The 16119-nt window shown below is 43.5% G+C and overlaps 1 protein-coding gene across 1 annotated transcript in view; it reads left to right on the top strand.

Moving 5' to 3' along the window:
• The window catches only part of PITPNA (phosphatidylinositol transfer protein alpha), a 73166-nt gene that overhangs the window by 31118 nt on the left and 25929 nt on the right, over nt 1-16119 (top strand). The window contains exons 3-5 of the mRNA XM_066599668.1: nt 7833-7978; nt 14146-14237; nt 15594-15601. Coding sequence (XP_066455765.1) covers nt 7833-7978; nt 14146-14237; nt 15594-15601 — 246 coding nt within the window. The remainder of the gene's footprint in view (nt 1-7832; nt 7979-14145; nt 14238-15593; nt 15602-16119) is intronic.

Here is a 16119-nt window from a genome sequence, read left to right as displayed (position 1 = left end):
ACAGTTGCTAACCAAGCATAGTGCTGACCATCAGTCACTACGTACTATTGCTATATAAGCGTATTTAACTTAAACACTATGTATAAATTGCACAAAAACCATATATAGAATAAAGGCAATCTTACCAGACATTAGGGGTAACCATATCCCTTATGTTATCCACAAGGCTTGAGGGGGAAAGGGGGTTTTCTGTAAAACCTGTTCCTTATGTTTTAACATAACAAACCCTAATATACACGCCTCTCCCCATTCCCGCTGTGTCTCATGCTACCGCTTCAGATCTTCGCTCTGATGTCACTATTTACCGGCTGCCCCAGTCTGTTTATGGGACATCACAAGCGGTACAGCCAGTAACTGAGCTCAACGATCAATCGCTGAGCTCTGTTATTGGCCACAGCATCTGTTCTGTTCCGTAAACAAAGCAGTGGAGGACCGAACAGTGGAGCGGAGACTGCTGCAGACAGAGACAAAGGAGACTGCTGAATCGGCACTGTTGGCCCGTTTGAACAGGCAGTCATTGATCTATTAATGACTGCCTGTTTACTCTGAATGAAGGTGGACACCCTGAAGAGCTATCCACACTATGCCACCGTTCAGTGAGTAATTATCGCTCCTGCATGAAAGCACAGGAGCGATAATTGTTGGGATGGCTGTCGGGCACTTTAAGTGCTCAAACACAAATGCCTGTTTCTGTATGACCACACTGAACGTCAGAGCAAAGAGGAGTCCTGTAGCAAAGTTCTTTGTAGTGTTGACTTCTTCAGAAGCCTTGTAATGGGAGCCTCACCAACTTCTTGGGTGGGGGGGACAAAAAAAAGGGTGCAAAGGGTATCTTACAGATATTGTAATCTAAAGAGATCTTGCCCTCTTGATAAGACATTGTAGCACTGTTCTGGTCTCTAGAATACTTGGCTTCACGCTTCAGTACCCGGCCACCTTGCAGCTCTTAACCTCTCTTCATCTGCTTCTAGGGAAAGAAAACACTAAGGATCAGCATGACACATTGTAAACCGGCTGACTAAGCCGGGCGGATATTTGCTTAGTATTTACTTAAACATCCAGCCTTCCCAAGAACGCGGCACACTGTAGTGAGCAATAGCCGATCTGCTCTGTTTCCGTGCGGCGCGGTCAGTGCGGCTATGCATACTGTTTAATACTCATTCCTATATTTGAAGTAACCCGATTTCTGGTTTTCTTTTTAAGATGATCCCTTTGAGATAATCCTCTCTATTTAAAAGGCACTGGGATTTTCAAGAACTCACATCTATTACTGGAATCAGTACCTGGCAGAGCGGCGGCAGAGAAATCGCATTTCCTGTGGCTTTACTTCCTCTGTCACCAGCACAATCTGTACACAGAGAACAGAGACGGGGGTTGTAGTGGCAATTGGTACATTGCAAACGTCTCTCTGCTGCTTCTGTTCACACAATACAGGCGCTGCTGCGCAACCATGTGGGGGACTTCTTGTATTATTGACCAGCGAAATATAACTATGGCCGAATCTTCCTTCTAGAAATCGATGACCATATGTGATGTTTGGGAAGGACTTTGGTCTTCATGATGATTTTAATCTCTGACCTGTTCAGACCGCCAATTTTTCCCATCTGAGTGCTGTCATGGACAGCACTCCACTATAGACAGTTAGGCTATTAACATGAGCGTTTTTTCACGTGGACCGATCATCTCGTTGAAAAACGTGCACGTCCTATTCTGGTCCGATTCATAGATCAGAATGGTAGAGTTGGAAGGCACCTCCAGGTTCATCGAGTCCAACCCCCTGCTCAGTGGGAGGATCCACTAAATCATCCCAGACAGATATTTGTCCAGCCTTTGGGTGAATGCACATAGGCGGAAATTCCGGGGCAAGACTTCCCGCAGAATTTCCGCCCATGCACGGTGCCATGGGATTGCATTGGTTTATGCAATCCTATGCAGACAGCCGTGATTTGACCGTGTGAGAACTCGTGCGGTAAACAAATCGCGGCATATCCTATTTCGGTGCGATCCTTGCAGAGGCCCGCACAGAAACGTCATTGATGACACACTGGCTCTGCTCTGCGACAGCCAGCACATCGCAAAGCAGAGAGAAGACGCAGGAGGAAGTGAGCCATGGGTCACTGCAGGGGCATGGGTCGCATTCAGCTGTGAGAATTCTCGCAGCGGGATCCGACCTGGCCGTCTGCATTCACCCTTTGTTTGAAGACTTCCATTGAAGGAGAACTCGCCACCTCCCATGGTAACCTGTTCCACTCATTGATCACCCTTGGTGTCAGAAAGTTTTTTCTAATATCTAATCTGTGTCTCTTTCAGTTTCATCCCATTGCTTCTAGTCTTTCCTTGTGCAGATGAGAATAGGGCTGATCCCTCTGCACTGTGACAGCCCTTCAGATATTTGTAGACAGCTATTAAGTCTCTCAGTCTTCTTTTTTGCAACCTAAACATTCACAGATCCTTTAACCGTTCCTCATAGGACATGATTTGCAGGCCGCTCACCATCTTGGTAACTCTTCTTTAAACTTGCTGCAGTTTGTCTGTGTCTTTGTTAAAGTGGTGTGCCCAGAACTAGACACAGTAGTCCAGATGAGGTCTGACCAAGGAAGAGCTCCTCTCTCTCTTCTCTAGTGTCAGCTATCCCTAATAGCTTTGTCTTATTGATAATTTCCCTTCAATTCCCTCATTTAGATTATTTTAAAAAATGTTGGACAACACTGGGCCCAGGACATGGCTTTGTAGTACCCCACTTGAGATATTTCCTCCAACTGGACATGCAACATCCACTGTCTGATGCAAATTGTGCTAGATAACATCAGGTGCAACACGCACTCTGCCGTCTGAATACAGCCCGAGGCCCCTGCGCAGGGGCGGGGCAGATTCCACATGCGGAATCCGGCGCCTGCAGCAGTGGCGTCCACGCGTACCTGATTTCTTTTTCCTTCATTTGTACTGCGGATGGTCCGCATGGCTCGCAATCAGACATGCGCAGTACAGTTCTTGTTTTTTTTGGTGTTTTTTTTTTTTTTTAAACTCCTGCTTTTCCCACATCATTGCCTAGCTATGATGCGGAATCCCCGACCTTCCTGAAATGCCATTGGGGAAGTGCCGCGGATTGGACTGTTTCCATTGATTTCAATTGAAGCTATCCACGCGAAATCCACGCAAAAATAGAACAATTGATTTCTGCTCGTGTGGAGGAGAAAGCATTCTTCAATAGCATGTTATGGTCAGTCTTTGCTGCGGACGCCGACTCCAGATTCCACAACGCAAATCCACCCTTGTGCAGGCGGCCTTAGGCTGAGTTCACACTAGCATTTTTTTTTTGATGACCCTGCATTGCAAAACATGAAACTGTACAAAACAGAAGTGAAACAGGTCCATTTTTGTCAGTCTCTCGTTGACTACAATGTAAAAATAAAAAGGTAACTTTTTTTTTTTTAAATAGAAACAAAAGTGCGGTTTGTGCTCTTGTTCCAGTCTAAGGAACTGAGTGGATACAGTAAATTGAGATCGGGATTGAAAATGAAGGGTTGGAGAGGATAAGCTACCAGGTTTACTTAGACATCTGCATACTTCTTTGTGGCTCCAGACCCTGAGAGTCAAAGAATACTACTGATCTGTTGTGTGCGTGCGTGCGTGCGTGCGCGCGCGCATTACAGGCTGAAACTGAGAATTCATTACACATCATATTTTGAGTTTTAAGGTAATCAGTCATGTCGTTTTTTAAAGGGTTGCAAATAAGAGAGATGGAATAATGCCTCCACAGTGCCACCTATTGGAAGGCAGCATTCCTTCAAGCCAAAGTTAGACTCTTTATACAAGCCTTGTAACAATGACTGGGAATTAGGTGAGGTTCACACGGGACAGAATTGCTGCGGCATGTCCGTGCTCACCCTCAGCATGGAAATTCCGCAGCATTTATAGTAGCAGCAAAGTGAACAGAAATTAACTTGCATTGCAGAATTTCAATTCGCGGCAAGTCAATTTTAGCGCCGTCTCTACTGCGGAATTCACCCTTCTCAAAGAGGGGGCAAATTCCGCACAGGAATTTGTGATGAAACCCACTTCAAAACCTGCACTAAATGGTGCGGGTTTGGAGGCAAGCATTCTGCAGCTGATCTGCAACAGAATGCCTTCTGCTGACATTCTGCTGGAAGTCAGCATCGTGTGGACCCGGCCTTAAGGGGTAAAGCGCAGTGATGTTTGTTAGGAACTTGCTGCTTTTTCCTGCATATCCCAGTGGAGATGAGACTTATTGTAATAAGTTATACCTATTCACTAGCCCCACCTGCCATGATTGACAGTTTTCTAGCTGTTAAACTACATACTAAGAACTATCAATCATGGCGGGTGAATAAGTGTGACTCCTCTCCCTCCAGTAGCTGCAGAAACCAGCTTTAAGTTCCTAAAAACCACAACACTTTACCTCTTTAAGGGGTTTTCTCGTTACTTAAAATTGCTTCACAGCCACTCTGAACTTCCTGGTTGCTGTTGACCAGGACATGTGATCACTGTAGCCAATCACTGACTATATGGAATGCCACTGCTGTGGCCAATGATTGGTTGCGGTGGTCACGTGTCCTGCTCAGTAGAATCCAGGAAGTACAGAAAGGCTGTGAATCAATTTTAAGCAGTGGGAAAAACCCCTTAAAGTAACAGATCACTGAAATCAGTAGTTCTGTGATTACTTTATGCTGCCCTCAGTGAGAGTAGTAGAAAGGACATGAAATGTTCACTTTAATGGGAGCTATGTTTCACATATATTCCCCCACACAATATAGTAGGTCCTTGTGAGTCCGCAGGGAGACCCCTGTGATCAGGTGATTATCTGGGAAATCGTCCAACAAGAAAGCATTGTCCAAAGCGGGTTACCCCTTGGTCACCAGTCAGGAGGTCATCGATGATTTTAGTATTGCATTATTAGATTTCTTCTTTATGTAAAGGCTCATTCAGATTTGGGTCAGCGTGCCATCTGGGTGCAGAATTGTCCTAAAATCCCTGAAGAAATAGCACAGCATGCAGCACTATTTCATCCAGGAGAATGCCGGCAGACAGGACAGAAACCAGGCAGACCTCTTTATAGTCAATGGGGTCAGTCCAGTGATGTTCGGTTCCATTCTTTGTTCTCATGAGAGAACAAAAAGCAAAGCTGCCGTGTAAATGAGCCCTTAGAAGTGAATGTATGTTTACCTATGCTTATTTCTGATGGATCTTGTGGGATCCTCCGAGATATTTCTCATCCATTTCATTTTTTTTCCATTCTAAATGAGATTAAAGGATCAGAAATAACAGGAAGGATTAAATGAGCCTTGCGATTGCTGCTGCGATCAGCTGATCCTCTTAAAACGTGTTTTATGTGACCTGTATAGCAGAGATCAGCACCTCTACAGTAGCAGTAGGGCAATATTGGTGACATTAGAACGCGCATTGGGGAAGGGTGATTAGAATATAGTAAGATGATAAATTCAAACCCTGGGGAATAATGGAAATAAGTTATCTCTGCTTAGTCTTCCACATGATAATACATTACCTCCTGATGTAATGTGTTTCCGCAAAAGTAAGACCTACCCTGATAATATGCCCTACCCTGATTTTCAGAGGGAGGACGGTGGTGGTCGAAATATAAGCCCTACCACAGAAATAAACCCTAACTATACTACATGAATAAAAAAAAAAATTAAAAAAGAAAGTAATACATTACCTAGAAGGCTTGTCTAGGTCCCTCCCGTTATTCTCTGCAGGTCCACATGTTTCCTGTAGTCCTCGGAGCTCATAGAACATCACTTTCTGGTGATGGGATTCATAAATCCCTCCTCCAGGAAGCAGTGGCTGTAATTGGTTCTTCGAGCGATGGCTGTGATTGGTTGAGCGGCGGTGAGTGATGGCTACGGCTCAGCTAATTAAAAAAAAAAAAAAAAAATTTATATATATATAATAATTTTTTTTTTTTTTGTAATTTAGCAGATTTCATAAATTTTTACTTGTTTATGATAACAATTTTAATAGTGACCTAAGCCTTGACGTTTCTGTTTTGATGTAATCTCGGCGTCGCCTGTACCTGAATGACCTAGTCTATTAGCTGCAGGTAGCTGCAACACTACCAAGTGCAAATCTAGCACAATGCATCTAGATACTTGGCATTGACAGCTGTGGGTTCACATCGCTTTTTAATGTTATCTATAAAAGGTTTTTGGGTTTTGTTTGTTTTTTAATTGCTGTACCATTGACAAACTCCACTCGGCTTATGGAAGGGTTCAACTAGCTCCGAATAGCAAGAAAAAGGCACTGCTGCGGAGGGGCACAGATAGGATTCCAATGCTTATGTGTAAGCTATATAGAAAAATCCGGCATCTGTGGGGATGTATTTTTTATTAAAAATCCAAAGTGGGGTCACAGATTAAATTGTGACGACTCAGTCCTGCCAGGACCTTCTTCAAACAGTATGTTAATAGAAATATAGTAAACCTAATACAATACATAGTCATATATAGGGTCTTGAGATGTCATGACTAGAGACAATGTTACAACACTTGTGAGCTCGCCCAGAGGGTGATTTATAAAGACTCGGCGTAATGAGTAACTCCTTATATAGTGGGCCACTCGATAGTCAAAAATATTCACGTCTTTCACTTCACTTTGGATTGTTCTACAGATTTTCATCTACTTTTAGCCCTAAAAGCTAAGCTTATGGACTGAAAGTAGATGACCCGTGGAGTCCAGGGATGTGTTATACTCATCTTTTCTGTGATTTTCCCCTGGTGTCAGCGCTAAAAGCCACCGCTGAATGCATTGAGTGGTGCTGCTAGGTAGTCCGCACATTATAAAATCAGAACGGGCGGACTACTTAGCAGCTCTGCTCAATGCACAGCAGCAGCAGCTTTCACTGCCGACACCAGGGGAACAATGGGGGAGGTAAGTATAACGCTTACATCACCAGACTCAGCGGATCACCTACTTTCAGCCCATATGCTTAGCTTATAGGGCTAAAAGCAGGTGACTGATTCCTTTTTAAAGTCCCCTTCTGGGCCTGGAGAGGCAACGATGGCTGCACCAGCTTCTCTAGCTACCTGATGTAGACTGTGCATTAGTATCAATCATTAGTCTAACACACTGTACCTGCTTTGATTGGCCGGTGCTGTGCACATGAGCAATGCTGGCCAGTCAGAGCAGCATGTAGTGTCTACCGATGCATACTAATACACAGTGTGCATCAGGTAGCCAGAGAAGCCGTTCGGACACATTTGTTTCTCCAAGCCCAGAGGGTCACGTTACTCTAATTGTCATGAAAATATGTATTTTGTTATCAAACTTTTCTATACTGCTACTTTCCAGTGAGAAACTCAAAATTGATATGCAAGTCAGTACCTATGAAAAATGATTACCTGCTATTTATTTTTCCTCCACTCTTGCTCCTTAGCTACTTTTTGGCTCAGCTCAATTAGAACAGACCTGTGTTCTGTGAGTATAGTTTGGCTACAGTGACTAATCTGAAGTAGTCAGAGACGCAACCTTTTCTCATCATTGGTTCAGACAGAGACTTCCCCCTACCTCCTCTGCCACCTGAACCAATGACTAGACAGGGGTGTGTCCCAGACTGCTTCACATTAGGCACTGTAGCTAAACTGTAGTCCCAGAACAATTCTGGCGAGCTAAAGGGAAGCAAAGGAGCAAGATCTGAGGAAAAATAAATAGCAGGTAGGTACAGACTTGCATATCAACTTTGAGCTCCTGACTGGAGGGTCACTTTAACTAGCTCCGAATATCTCCCGTGTTTTGTCCATTCCTGCCCTCAAAGTGTGTGTATATGCTGAACTAACTGGTTTTGTCAATTCTTTTAGTACCAAGTGGGCCAGCTCTACTCAGTAGCAGAAGCCAGTAAGAATGAAACGGGAGGAGGTGAAGGTGTGGAAGTACTTGTAAATGAGCCTTATGAGAAGGAGGGGGAAAAAGGACAATACACACACAAGATTTACCATTTACAAAGGTAATTTATAGATCTATTTTTTAAATTGTCTGAAAAAGTCAAATTTAAAGGAGTTACTTAAAGGGGCATAGCCATTCCCAACTTCTGGCTACATGGTGCACACATCCTAGGTGACCATGTTGCAGGAGTTCAGAACTGCGCCGTTGTGGCCTCTGATTGTAAACAGCGGCCACCTGACTTCAGGCAGCAGAGAACCCCGGGGCAGTGGGAGGCGGTAAGCTGTGTCCCCACGGGGCGAATACAGTTGGGTATGCTTTATGTATTTTAACTCATACCCAGCCCTTAAATTTTTTTTTATCTTGAAACCACAAAATCCCTTTAAGATTAGACAAATATGGCTACTTTCCTGCAAAAACAGCACCACACCTCCTGACAGATTATTTGTGGTATTGCGGTTTAGCCTCCTTTGCTTTAGAAGAATATGAGCTGTAGTACTAGATGATATTCACATTCAGGAATGGTGCTGTTATAGGAAGTAAAGAGCCATGTATTTCTAATCCTGGAAACCCCTTTAAGGATGAAGCACAGTAATCTCCTTTTTGATCGACCAGTGCTTTTTTGACTCTATATGTATTGCATATGTTACAGTTTCTCTGATATAGTAAATGGAGGCCACAGACCTCTTTTAAACCAAAGTCTTGGTGTGGCATAGGACTGTTGAAAACTTTTCCAACTGTACCATTGGTAAACTTGTTAGGTTAGCGGTCTCTTCAGTATATATTTTTCTGTGCAATTATTTTACAAGGTCATTTAATGAATATTTTAGAAAGGATGGGGCCCAGTACTAACCTTGGTGGTACCCCACTAGTAACAGTGCCCTAATTGATGTGTGTATCATTAATAACCACCCTTTGCTTTCGATCACTGAGCCGGTTCGAAGATAGGTCATGAATAGATGATCTACTTCAGTCTGTACCAGGCACAGTGCTGTACTTTGTATAGGGGCTGTGTCTGGTATTGCAGCTCAATCCTATTCACTTGAGTGGGACTGAGCTGCTCTCAGGCCATGCAACCAATAAGCGTGACATGACATGCCTGAGTAGAGGTGGCAGCATTCGCTCGAGCAGCACAGCTTCTTCAGTCCACTGATCGTCTGGGATGCCGAGTGGTGTACATTGCCGATCAACTCTTCATGACCGATCCTGAGGATAGGTCGTGAGTAGTTTAGTTCCAGAAAACCCTTTTAATTAAAATGAGTAAGTGGGTGTCAGTGTGTGTCCTATGTATATTTAAGGGGGTTCTTGTCAAACGGATTATTTAGCTGAGGAAAGCCGCAGAGGCTATATGGAGTGAGTCTTCTGTCCTGGTTCATGGAGAAGTGGAATGACTAGAGATGAGCGAGTATACTCGGTAAGGCACATTACTCAAGCGAGTAGTGCCTTATCCGAGTATCTCCCCGCTCGTCTCTAAAGATTCGGGGGCCGGCGCGGGTGACAGGTGAGTTGCGGGGGGGAGAGAGGGAGAGAGAGATCTCCCCTCCGTTCCTCCCCTCTCTCCCCGCTGACCCCCCGAATCTTTAGAGACGAGCGGGGAGATACTCGGATAAGGCACTACTCGCTCGAATAATGTGCCTTAGCGAGTATACTCGCTCATCTCTAGGAATGACCCCTTTGTTTAATGTCCTAATAGGGCATATAGGCACAGGTTGTCTTCATTGGCCAATTTATGAAGTTGTTGCCTATTAACGGGTTAAAGGGTAACTTTGTGATCCGTGGGGTCCAACTGCTGGGGACACAACGATCCCATGAACTGGGGTCAGGCTGGTGAATGGAGCGGAGATGCTTAGGCCGGTCGCTGCTCCATTCTCTTCAGTAACGACGCTGGAGATTGCTGAAGCACTTGAACTCTGTAATCTAAGTGAATGAAGTGGGGGTGCACCGGTGTGATCTCTGCTCCATTCACTTGAGGACCAACCGGACCCACTATTGGTGGGATCAGTGGGGGTCCTAGCAGTTGTACCCCCACTGATCATAAAGTTATCTCTCATTCTGTGGCTATCGAATAACTTTATAACTTGGCAAACCCCTTTAAACATAAGCTCCAGCAGGGAGACAAAAAAAAATCTGCTGCGAGACACTGACATCTGTGAATAGCACCCACTCTGCAGTCTTTCAGATTGCTGCACATTGCCTCCACTCATCCACTGAATTGGTCGAGTAGGTGGTGCATTGTGCAGCATCCTTGTTTCCCTCTATACTGTCAGCGAATGTTATCGTCAGCAGAGATTCGCCGCTGGTTTAACCCTTTTATCTTCATCAAGTGTAATCTTTACTGTAATTGATCCTTTATTTGCAAGAACAAGAACATTCATTAAAGGAGGATCAGGATGCAGTCTAGTCATTTCAGTATACACATTCTGCCTAGTTGGAGTTCTGGACTATTTTCTCTGCCTAATGTGTAACAAAGACCAGAAACAACAATTTCTATATGAAAAGGGATATTTGTTCTTTAATGATCATTTCTGCCGTGTACAACAAGATAATACTTGACGACCATTTTGAACATGTGTGACGACCCAACTAGATACTGGCTTTTACGTCAGATTCAATAATCAGGCTTTCATAATTGCTGTAATATCTTACTGATGCTTACAGATTTCTAGGTACAGTTGTATTTTAGGATTAGCTTGTGTAGATATATGGCATTACAGGGATGATCCAATGTAAACGGCTCCTCTTCATATAAAAACCTCCCATCGCGTGCTGCAGTCCAGCTACGGAAACCTTTGGTGGTCAGCTGTTAGGTAGTTGCACAAAACACCAATTCGGACAAGTTGGCTACCATGTAATATAAGTTAGCACACAGTCCACCAAAGTGAGGGCCTATTTCCTATCCATGTACCCTAGTAAGAGATATGGTCTGGGGTTGTCCTGTTTTATACAGGCCTGAACTGTATTTAGGCTCTGTTCATATGTTTATGGTCTCTGTTTAAAATACAAAAAAAGTTTTGGTATGAGAAAAAGTTTTTACAATGTAATTCCTTTCAAAAATAAGAGTTTACATTTTGTGAATTGATTGAACAGCTATTAAAGTGAATGAACAAAACAGAATTCAGTATTTGGAGTGACTATTTTGTCTTCAAAACAGCATCAGCTCTTCTAGGTACACTCGCACAAAGTTAGGGATTTTGTATGATTTTAGACAGGTGTATGATGAACCAATTATAACAAACAGGTGATAATGATCATCTTTTTTTTATATGTAGGTTGAAACACAGTCATTAACTGAAATAGAAAGTCTAGGTAGGGGGCTTAAAAGTGGGTGACTAACAGCCAAACTCAGCTAAAAGGGTGGTGTTGTGGAAGACAGTTTCATGTCATAGGTTATATACCATTGCAAGACTGAACACAGCAAGAAGGGATAAGGTAGTTGTTCTGCATCCTCAAGGTTTCTCCCAGGCAAAAATTTCAAAGCAGACTGGGGTTTCAAGGTGTGCTGTTCAAGCTCTTTTGAAGAACCACAAAGAAATGGACAACGTTGAGGACCGTTGGTTGGCCAAGGAAACTTAGTGCTGTAGATGGACACATCATGATTACTTCCCTTCGAAGTCAGAAGATATCCAGCAGTGCCATCAGTTAGAAATTGGCAGAACCCAGTGGGGCCAGGTGCATCCATCTACTGCTTGGAGATGTCTGGTGAGGAGTGGTCTTCATGAAAAAGCCATACCTTCGAAGTAGAAACAAGGCCAAGCAACTTAACTATGCAGGGAAACAGGAACTGGGATGCAGAACAATAGCAGCAGTCTGATCTGGACTGAGGAGTCAAAATGTCTGTAACCGAAAGCAGGTTGTTCACCGAAGGGCTGTAGAACGGTACAATAATGAATGTCTACAGGCAGCAGTGAAACATGCTTGGAGGTTCCTTGCAAGTTTCGGGTTGTATTTCAGCAAATGCAGTTGTGGATTTGGTCAGGATTAATTGTCTGCTCAATGCTGAGAAATGCAAGCAGATATTCCTGTCCAGCTGCTACTCGGACGCCTCTGCCCTGTGCCGGTCACTGCACTGGCTGCCCGTTAAATACAGAATTCAATTTAAACTTACTACCTTCATCCAGAAAGCCGTCCACAGCGCAGCGCCCCCTAATTCGAACTTCTTACTCCCGCCTCCAAGACTACTACAGAGCAGCACCAGTCCTCTGGAACGCACTGCCAAAGGCTACCCAGGCAATCCAGGATTCGAAAAACTTCAGGCGTGCCCTAAAAACACACCTCTTCAGGGAGGCATACCGCATTCCCTAAACAAACCCCTCTGTACTCCCCCTGATAACATGCTCCCTGACCTACTGACTGCAATCCCTGCTAGCCATCATAAACCGCCCCCTGCAGTCATACCGATTCTGCCGTCACATGGCTAAATGTCTGACCATTGTCTGTGTATATCATCCCTCACTTTCCACCTCGCCATACTGTGCACATCTCCAGCCCCTTTACCTTCTGTATCACCCCATTACTTGTAGTATGTAAGCTCGTTAGAGCAGGACCCTCACCCCTATTGTTTCCATCAACTGATTATTATGTAACCGTGGTTCTGTAATTTTTGTACTTTTGTCTTTCTGTATTCCCCCCTGTCTATGTAAGCGCTGCCGAATATGTTGGCGCTATACAAATAAAGATTATTATTATATTATCCATCATGCAATAACATCAGGGAGGCATCTGATTGGCTCCACATTTATTCTGCAGCAGGACAACAACCCAAAACATAGTCAATGTCATTAAGAACTACCTTCAACATAAAGAACAAGGAGTCCTGGAAGTAATGATATGGTCCCCACAGGGCACTGATCTCAATATCTAGTTTGCATTCTTTCCACACCTGCCTAAAAGTTTTGCACATTAATGTATAACTGTTAAACAGATACCATGCTGTACAGTGATATCCACAACCCACAGGATTCCATTCTTACGAACAATGCACTTAACATATACATTTGGTTATTGGATCTTCTGTTTTCACTAGACAACCTAGACAGAGGCTAAAAGGCATACTTCTAATATGATCTGATAGAGATGTTTAGTGTGTCCCATAGTAGCCTGTTGTACACACTAAACAAGCAGCACAAATACAATGTAAACTTAGCTATACAGGGGTTATCTGGACAGCTCAGAGTGGTGGTAAAACATAAAAGCCATACTTGTATCACCTGAACACCCGCTGCTTCTGTTCTGCCCGTGCCCAGTCCTCTGCCAGCATCCGCTTCTTGCTGCTGCAGTGATGCCGCAGACACCAGGGGCATGTAACCGCTGTAGTTAATCTCCACCTGAAGTGGACTGATGATTGGCTGCAGTGGTCACATGTCCCTGGTGTTGGTCACTACATTGCTGCAGCAAAAAGTGGATTGCAACAGGGAAATGGGAATGATTGGGTAATCCCTTTTTAATATTGCTTGCTTTTCACCTAGGCCGGGTCGTATTCCGCATGCAGGATCCCGCAGCGGAATCTGAACCAGTGCCCAGCTGGGGACCCATGCAGATCCCTGCGTCCCCTTCCGGATCCGTCTTGCAGATGTGCTGTCGCTAGACTATTTCACTTATCCCATGGCCCGTCCGCAGTGACAGCTGTGGATGGGCCGCGGATCGTACGGCTTCAATGGAAGCCATCCGCACCGAAATACAACATGCTGCAAATTTTTTTTTTCCTCCGTGAGCAGAAAAACTCAATTGATTTCCGCTCGTGTACAGGGAAAAGCTTTTTTTTTTTTTTTTTTTGTAGCATGTCTGTGGGCAGTATTTGCTGCAGAATCCAGAGGCGGACATTCGCTCCGGATTTCGCAATGCAAATACGCCCGTGTGCATTGGGCTTATTCAGAGACACTTTATTGAAGGCTTTTTTTTTTGTTTTTGTTTTTGTTGACAAGGGATACAGAGGAAAAAAAAGGGCTAAATATTGAGCATCAGGAAACCTCTTTGATACATCTGGTTAGCGATAACCTGGCACTACAGGTAGTAAATGCTGTAGAAAAAAAGTTCAGTTGTTTGATAAAATAAAAGTAAAATAGATACTTTCTTTGAGTTGTATTTTTTGTTTCGCATGTACCATTTTGTGTACATAAGAGAATTGATGGCATATAGCACATTTTAGGAACACTTGTTTGTTTGTTTTTTAAATCTACACTTTGTTGCAGTCTGCATCTACAGAATGTTTTTCACTATGTATCTTGTCTACAGCAAAGTCCCAGCATATGTTAGGATGCTGGCGCCTGAAGGAGCACTAAATATACACGAGAAGGCCTGGAATGCTTACCCCTACTGTAGGACCAGTGAGTATTACTGCCGGCTGATGAATAGCAGTACTGTCTCTTCTTAACAATATACTGTATAGTCTCTTACAAGCTTGCATATTGGCTTTTTGCTGTGCAGACTCATTGCTCCAGTTGTGACATTGTTACCTAATCTGCATGTGCATCTCACTTGCTCTGGTCTTCTACATGAATAATGCAGACCATTCTGACAAGCATCTTGTTACCTAGGTTGGGGGACGGCAAGAGAACTAAAAAGATGCTAAGTTGGCACCAGTTTTCTGTGTTTGTCTCTCTCAGGATATCTCCTTGCATGGTATCCCCTGACCTATTCACTGTAAAATGGAACAGTTTGCAGTGCAACTCTTCTTGGAAACTAGGTTTAGAGCTAGGGACAATGACCTGTACGGATTAAAGGCCTTTTCTCATTATTCATGTGTACCTCATATCAAAGGAAACATTCCAGTAGTGAATTCTATGCTGGATTTTTTTCCAGACCGCCACCACCACCACCACCAATATCTTACCTCTGTTTCTGATTATGCGTCATTTACAGTGCTTGTATTCTCTGAATGCTCTGAGCAGAGAGGCTGTCGTTTATACCCATGAGCACATTGTGATGCCTTTGTGCTCAAGCCTGCATTATGCTGATAATGCCAACAGGCAGCCTAGAATTTGCTTTCCCTGCCTTTGCTTTTTTCTATTACCAGGTTTACTCCTGCTTGTCAGGGATGCGGCTCCAGTAGTCTATGTAATGAAATACAATTAGTTAAATTTTTTTTTTTGGCCCTTAATCTTTCAAGCATACCTTCACCCCTACCCCTCACAGGATCAGATGGACAATACAATAATTGCATTTTCTTTTGCTTTATTTTTTTTTCGGTGGGGAGGTCACTCAGTGCATGTTACATTGTTTAAAGGGGTATTCCGGGCCTTCTGAACTCATGACCAGTCCTCTGAATAGGCCTTCAGTAGTTGATGGGTGGGGGTCCATCACTCAGGAACCCCGTCCATCAGCTGATCATCAGGCCCGCTGTCCAGTGCAATGGAGTAGACATCATCCTAAGTGGTCATGGCAGAAAGTGGGAGCGCCGGCTTCACTCCCATTGAAATCAGTGGGAGAGCCGCACTATTACACTTCCTGCTTTTCTTCCTGCTGTTTCCTTTTTTTTTTCTTCCTACTATTAAAGAAGGTATAATAAGCCTCCTGTCTTTCTTTTTATTTCTCTTATAGCACTGAAATTAAGTTTTCAATAATTGATGAATTTTAGACATTTTATAATAAAATTATAGTATTTTTTATATTAGATGGACCTAAATCTATATCATATACTAACTTTTTTCCCCCTTGTTTTCCTCCCATGTTTCATCGCGCAGTAATTACAGTAAGTACATTACGACTTGGAATACTATGTTACTGTAGTGCAAAATTTCCAGTTTCACGTTTCCTCTAAGGGTAATAGCAGTAGATATAAAGTTATTGCTTAGTTGCAGACATTTAATATGTATGTATGATGTGTCACATAGGAATGTGCATATACTAATGGTTACTGTTCATCTAGTTATCTGAGAGAAATTTTAGGTTGACTTTCTGTGTGTCTTGCCATCTAGGGCTGTCAATGGATGACATCCATGGTCATCTATGGTCTGGAAACGCCAAACATTAGGGGACTACCATGCTATATAGAAGGCCCTAGAGATTTACATTACGTCATGCTTCTCCTTATAAAGGCTGTTGTACACTGGCCGATGACCGGCCATAAACATTAATTTGCCTGATCATTGATATGCGGAAAACATAGCCGGTGTCTTGGCAAGACTCTCCAATAAAGGTCGTGAGACAACAGGATGAAATCTAAAACTTCTCTTTTATTTAGTGAATTAAAACCCAGCAAAAGATACG

The sequence above is a fragment of the Eleutherodactylus coqui genome, chromosome 4, assembly GCF_035609145.1.
Source record: "Eleutherodactylus coqui strain aEleCoq1 chromosome 4, aEleCoq1.hap1, whole genome shotgun sequence".
Taxonomy (NCBI): domain Eukaryota; kingdom Metazoa; phylum Chordata; class Amphibia; order Anura; family Eleutherodactylidae; genus Eleutherodactylus; species Eleutherodactylus coqui.
This window is presented reverse-complemented; position numbering and strand designations above follow the sequence as displayed.